At 37.4% G+C, this 7,397-nt stretch overlaps 1 protein-coding gene across 13 annotated transcripts in view; it reads right to left on the reverse strand.

Annotated features, from left to right (window-relative positions):
* The window catches only part of LOC103146627 (teneurin-3-like), a 290,558-nt gene that overhangs the window by 221,467 nt on the left and 61,694 nt on the right, over positions 1–7,397 (reverse strand). For 12 of the 13 annotated variants that reach the window (XM_016677778.1, XM_016677776.1, XM_016677777.1 and 9 more), the window contains 2 exons: positions 4,549–4,671; positions 221–341 (listed from right to left, as the gene is read on the reverse strand). In XM_016677778.1, the coding sequence (XP_016533264.1) occupies positions 221–341; positions 4,549–4,651 (224 nt within the window). In that variant the 5' untranslated portion in view covers positions 4,652–4,671. The remainder of the gene's footprint in view (positions 1–220; positions 342–4,548; positions 4,672–7,397) is intronic. The other variant, XM_016677782.1, reaches the window with a different exon arrangement.

The raw sequence follows: 7,397 nt of genomic DNA on the forward strand, positions 1-7,397 counted from the left end.
AGTAAAAGTGTTTTCTGGTTTATTTTAGATCTATACTGGTGAAGAGAAAACACTAACAGGTAAGCTCTGTTAGTTTGTTTTTTTTAATCTTCACATTTCAAATTGTCCTGAAACTGATTTTTAAGAATTTCACAAAGAAACATGACCACAATGAGAAAGTCTCCCTACCCGTGTTAGAAGATTAGACAGACTGTAAATCTGTAAAGCGATGAGCCCTGACCTGGTTTGGTCTTGGTGCTGGTCGAAGGCTCGGAGCGTTTCACTAGATGAGTAAGACTTCTGAGTGGGGACCCGGAGTCCCTGCGAGCCGATTGCACAGTCCTCACTGTCCCCTGAAGACCCTAACACACATTTTCAAACACAAACAGCTTGAGCCTGAACGTGTCTTTTAAAAAAGCAGGGGAAACTACTTAAATTCCATACAATATCAAGAGATAAGCTGTGAAAAATAAATTTGTTAAAATGGAACAGCGGAACAGAAATAAACACACTCGCATTGCAAACATTGAAGTAGTGACTCATATTGTATGGGATGCTTGCGTAATTTACCACTGCGGCTCCATTCAGACCTGTACTTACAGCACGCAGGTGTAAATGCAACCAGGGCGACACACAATTGTCCAAATTTAGTCACAGTCTGAATGCAAATCTGCCAATCTGAAAGACCACCTACTGACCTGATGATAATCCACGCAAGCTGCGGAGTTACACCCTGCACTTTTTTTTTTTTGCTCGCTCAAAAAAGAAATCTCTCTTGAACGCATTGTTAAAAATCCGGCACAGCTGTCAGCTCGCTTAAAAGGATGCAGCAGCTGTCTGTGGGAATATTCTGCAGATACGAGTTTTCAGTTTGTATAATGGAAGCTCACAAATCATGCCTAAAACTAATTAAATATGAATTCCTGCTCAGAACACAGAAAGTCTAAATAGTGAGCTTTCCTTATACAAATGGAATAAACTTTGCTTTATTTCTACAAAAAAAATGCTCTCAGTTGAAAAGTTGGGTGAAAGGAAGTAAAGCCCCAAGTGGACGATTCCTCGGGCTAAATTGCTTTCTTAATTGCTGATGGAGATGTAGTTTTTTCATAAATATTAATCATGTAAAGCCTCATTCAAACCTTTGGGCTGAACTTCCTCAGACCTACATTTATCTGTGCAATTGTTGTTTAGTTTAAATTTCTTTATCTTATCATTATAAATTCTTAAGATGTATAATCTCTGTTGGATTTGCTCTGTAAGCCGTTTGTTCCAGGTGGGTGTGTTTCCTCAGTTTTTTGGATGTTATTCTGTCCAGCTCATGTTTCACACATACAGAACAACCTTTAAGATGAAGAGGAAGCTTTACGGTTATCTTACTAATATGAAGCTGCCCTTTTCATCATCATGCTGTGGTAGTAAACTGTTAACGCTCTGAAGTGTTATTATTTGCAAACATGATTATTTTTCCAAGCAGTAGGACGTCACTGACACGTATAGAAATAATAAAAAAAAGACGTTGTCTGGTCCCGACGTCCCAGCTTTATTTGGAAACGATTTAAAAGCAGAAACGATGGCCGCGGGTGAGCTACACCTTTGTTGTTAGAACATGTGCAGACTCCTTCACACTAATTCAAAGAGGAAGGTAAAAAAGCTGGAGATCAGCACAAACAAATACATGCACACACCTGAATCCCCTCGTTAATCACAGATGCTGTGTGTTCAAGTAAACCTGCAAGAGTACGAAAAGCCCGAAACGTTTAACTGTTATAGACACAAATTTAATAGATGGTAAAAAAAATAACATTCAATGGCCTGAAATCAGAGCTGGTGATTGGACAGTACTCCCAAAAGATACACATGATTAAATGAGAAAGCAGTGAAACTCGGTGTACAAAGTCTGGATTTCTGCCATTTTTCCTTGTTTTTCTCAATGGATTAATAATTTCTATGTACAGTGTTCACGCACTGATAAAATAAATTAGATGGGTACTGTAGTTGTTGGAAACGTATCACTAGAAGAGGTTCAACAGGTATCTTGATGGTTCAGAAAATGTTTAAAAATGAGGCGATAACGGGGAAAGGAGATGAGATAAAACACATTTGAAGAATACACATCTCCATCAGAAGTTCATGGTACTTTTTTTTAAAGAATCTGCAGGTCATCTCTCTGTTTCTTCATGTAAAGCGAACCACCTTACAGCCGAGGGCACCATACAGACCTCTAAGCCAATAATCTTCATCTCATTGGGATCAGCTCTAAACATGGAGGTTCCTCTGCAGACTCTCTCACCAGCAAGAAAGTCTCTGGCTTTTCTTCTTGCAACTCAGTTGTTTTTTGGGGGTTTTTTGAAGGCAGAATGCATTTCTTTATTCTTTCACTTTCAGATGACAACCTTCCCTACCATCTGCTGCTGCAAATTTAGTGTCTCATTTAGTCTGATAAAAGTACCACAAAACATTCTGTGGCATTTATCTATTACATTTGCTCAAATGTTATCCTTCAGTGTAGGAGATTTGGATTCAAACTGACATTTAGAAGAGCTCCACTACATCCTACTAACCAGACTCTCCTTGGATAAATCTGTGAGGCCCTCGGCAAAAAGAAAAAGTTAAATGGTCCTTGATAAGTGACTTTTTAACCTTATTTAGGTTCAAGAAAGCATCAAGAGAGGCCACTGTCCTGCTCAAGGACGCTTCGTGGTATAGAGGACTTGCTAACGTTCTAACTGGAGGACAACCACTTCATCATCTGAGCTTTGACCATCTGCTTAGGGCAAACTATATGTAGTGCATACAAAGGTGGTTAGCATGAATGTACAGTGACGTGAAGAATATCTGCTCTCTCAAAATCATTTCCTGCCACTGCTTTTTTTAAAATTATTGCTACATCTAAATGTTTAGATCAGCAAACAAAATTTAATAACAGAAAGAGAAATAATGAGAAAATTTTTATTCATGCTGCCTATGCGAAGTGCTCACTCTGCTGGAGGTTTTACCATCGTTATTGATTTTACAAATCGATCATGATCAACAAATGTGGCTTTTTTGACACCAAAACATACAAAAAACCCTTTCATGTCAAAATCAAAACTGATTTTTCCAGAAATAATAAAAATACAATAAATATCCGTAATATAAGACAAACAACTGTAAAGTAAAACTAGCTTTCCCCTTGACATGTTTTTTTTTTTTTTTGTATTTTTTATTTTTTTGCCAGATAAGTCAAATTCTGTTGATCATGATCAATTTGTAAAACCAACAAATACAGGAAACAATAGTCTATGTGAAAATGTAATTGTCCCCCCATCCGCCCTAGTTAAAACACAGTGTAGATGTGATCAACCATGTTTTTAGAGCAGTTCCCCTTCCAGGCCTGATTCCTGTCAGAATGTACTAATAGAGCCTGTTTGGCAACGTGGCGAACGCTCAGAGAGCAGCACACAGCACGTTTTTAAAATCACACACCAACCATGTCTATGGACACACATATTGCAATTTTGTGAAAGTACATCTCTGAATATCACTGAGGCTCTAATTAAAAGAGTGTATAATTACAAAATAAATCTGAATTTTATTAGAAAGTTTATTTCTGTAACTGCTTTCACCAAGTGAAACACTGTGCATCGATTAGCACAGGAATGGATGTTTTGAAGCCTTAATTTCTATTAATAATGCTAATAATAATAATTCTTGGCCTACAGTTAATGAAAACAAAGCATTTAAAATCAGAATGTTACATTTGACCAATGAAAAAAACATTAATACATAAACATGAGCTCAATAACAAATGTGTTGCAGACCTCCTTCAAGGTCATTTTCAAAAGGTATCTTTATTCTGACAAACGAGTCTCATCAAAACCCCTTTTCTAATTAAGCAAATATCACCCCATGTCTGAGATAACCAGATTTAAATCCAAAATTTACAGCCACTAAGACGCAGCTATTTCTTCCTATTTTTATTGCTCCCAGATATCATAGTCTGCAAATGCAAAGTTTTAAACTTTCAGCAAAAAATGAACAGCTCTAATCTCCAACAGTAATAGCCATAAATGAATTATTCCCAGGTTCAATTAAATCTAAGCTTTATTTTAATATAGTCGTCCTATGAATGCTAATTAATCCAAATGGCTGTGAAAAGTCCAAAATTCATAAACTGTATGAAAAGGTTAGGTCTGTGGGGGCAAGCAATAATTCTGACTACACATTATTAGAAAAATTCCTAATGGCCTATTTATACAGCACCAATAACAGAATTAAGCACAAGTTGAAAATGAACTGAGTGCATGAAAAACAAATGTTAATGATGGATGAGGGCAAATGTTGAGGCTGCAAGTTTACCACCTGCTCATAAAAATATTTACTCCGCTGTTCAGAGGACATCTTGTTTATGGGCTGGAAGCGAGAAAAAAAAAAGTTGACCTTGCAAACTGCATAAAACATAGCCTTGTTAACCTTGTTGTCTTGGTTTTTGACATTAAACCAGGCTAAATGTTTCCCGTTTTATGTATTCATGTATACATGCATGCATGAATTCATGAGTGTGTGACTGCTGTAATTGGGTTGTCCTACCGGTGTATTGTCCCTCCTTGTCTTTTCGGCTCTTGGTTAGGGAGCAGTATGGACGTCGTTCTTTCACTTCCATAATGATTCTGCTCGTGCCGCTGAAAAACATATAGGCATGCTGTTGTATAACTGCGCAAAGACAGACAAAAAGACAAAGAGAAAAAAGACAAAGAGAAAAAAAACAAAGATAAGTTGTAGAGTGACGCAAATGCAGAGAGTTGCTATTGATCACCACAGATCAACACAAGGAGTAAATAAAAACGCAACAATAAAGGCTTTAAAAAAGAAATCATTTTGAAACTTTTCTTTTTAAACACAAAAAAGATGGGAACCAACTTATTTAAAACAGAATGGCATTGCCATGCAAGAACAAAGTAACATGTAAGAGCAAGGAATGACTGCTAGTTGCTCTGACGTAAAAACAGTTTGCTTGCTCTTGTAAAAATAAAACATATCTTTACATTAATATGTCAAAGGGATCTGTGGCCTCTTATTGCCAAAACTCCCAAAAAGATGGAGGGAACAGACATATCACAAGGAGATTGATTGTTAGCAAAAAATTTCTCAGCTAAGATGATGGGTTGGTTATTACCTCGTTTACTTTTCACATGCCTTCTGTCAGGGTAAAAATTTCTGAAAATCATTCAAAGATCACTTATAACGTTAAATAAACAACTGTATGTCTATGCATGATGAAGCAGCAACTTTTTTTTCTTTGTGTCTGAGCCAAATGATCCACAGGTTATATATCAGCATCTTCATTTGTCTTCCACCCGCTGCATAAGCTTGAAGGGACATTTTTAGGCAAAACTTGTTGTGAGCGACCAAACCGTGAATGTAGGTATAGAGATGAAGGCTGGACAGACGGCGTCCTCTGAAGAACATTTAACTACATTACTGAAGTTCAGCCACACTGGAACTTTTAACACTGTCGTAAGAGTAAACAGGCATGCAAAAGTGCTAGTTTCAGTATTCAGACCAGCTGTGCTTTACATAACCATCGCAAAACTGGCCAAAATAATACAGCGTATTCTGGTGATAAAGGAAAGCGCTGATGCATCACGCCCATGTGTGTTACATGTTTTCAGGTAACAATGCTGGAACAGCATAGCCTTTAAAGGACTAATTAAATAAAAGCCCTAAATAACTTTCTCCTCTGCCATCGTTAATGTGTGAATGTGTTATTCGGGTTGCCTAAGGCTGCTGTGATTAAGTGGAGGCAGCGTGCAGAAGGTCAGAGGTTAAACCTCCAAGTTCAAATGTGTCCCTGGGTAGGACACTGCACTCACTGTTGCCCTTACATGATCTTACTGGTGTGTGACTGCAGGAACTTTTTTTAAATTCTTTTGCTTGATTTTAACAGAGTCTTTTTGAAAGTGAATCATATTTAAAAAATGCCCTAAAAGAGTGTGGATAATATGCACATGCCATCTTTCCTTTTGATTTTTTATGAGTAACATATCATATTTGACAGTGTAACTTAAAGGTAGCATGTATTAGTCCCCGAGATAACCTGCTGTACATGCATGACACCACACAAGGTGAGGAACGGAAAATTTATCTGTACAACACATTTCAGCAACAAGGCAATTCAAAATGCTTTATGTGATGAAATATAGGCCTTGCTCCATGATTGCAACACTTCTCAGAATACAATAGCAAGGCCTTCATACAAAATTTATTAAGTAAAAGTAATGGGCATCTGTGCACCAATTATGAAACCTTTGACAAAGCAATCAAGGGCATTATCAAATTAAGCATATTTACAAAAACAGCACAGTTGCCTTTGACATAATGATCCCCGAAGAGGTGAACTGCTCAAATCTTGCACAGTACTTTAGACTTTACCAGAATAAGTTTGTTTTCCTGCACAGACTGAAAGCTCAAAACCTTCAGTCAGTTTGTATGTCAGAGTGGCTGCGTTACAGATCTTTTTTTATTGCAGCTGAAACGTAGATGGTGGAATTATTTATATAGCAAGATGAAGCTTTTTGGACCAATTTTAAATGAACGTGATGCTTCACTTAATGATGTGATTCTGACTATAAAAACTCATTTAAATCCTTATGAAAAATCATGACAAGTTTCACTTGTTAATGTGATGTTTGCTGGGTGGTTTGATGTCACTGACGTAATGAAGACATCTGAGTAAAGAGGTATTTGATCGCTGACAACCTAAAGACAAGTCAGTCCTAGTTCACGATTCCAACAAGACCCATGTGACATTTATGATCAGTGGGCTCCATTAAGATTGTTCGGAAGCAGGATCTTAGTACGTGATGCTTACATAAAGCTGAGACACAGGATGTTAGCAACGTCTTCAGTAGTGGCCAGACAGCTTAATAAAACAATCATCCTAATCTGAGACACTGATCCGTAAATCCCCTACCTTCTGGACCTGTGTATGTGTTGGGCTATTAAAGTCTTTAAGCATGTTCGCTAGTGTATTTGGTTAATAATGCATGCTAATCTCTGTACTGCTTGATTTGGGCATCTTACTATTTTATTTTGTCAAATAAAAACCTTGGTCAAATCTACAAGTGTTGTAAATCCAGGATTGGACATTTTTGCCCATTCTCCTTTGTAAAACAGCACAATTTGAATCTGCAAAACACCAAATTTCAACAATTATGATAGATTCACAATTTGTTTAAAGTATGAACTTTGACTGGGCAATTACAACACATTAGATCTGGGCTATTCCAGTGAAGCTCCAGCTAACCTTAGGGTTACTGCTCTGCTGGAAGGTGTCTCAAGTCTGTCTCCTGCTGAAGAAAGTCATTCCCACAGCATAATGCTACAACCACTTTCCATCACTGTGGAGATGATCTGTCTGCTGTGTTGCTTGGTCTTCA

The sequence above is a fragment of the Poecilia formosa genome, unplaced genomic scaffold (genome assembly GCF_000485575.1).
Source record: "Poecilia formosa unplaced genomic scaffold, Poecilia_formosa-5.1.2 Scaffold164, whole genome shotgun sequence".
Classification (NCBI taxonomy): Eukaryota; Metazoa; Chordata; class Actinopteri; order Cyprinodontiformes; family Poeciliidae; genus Poecilia; species Poecilia formosa.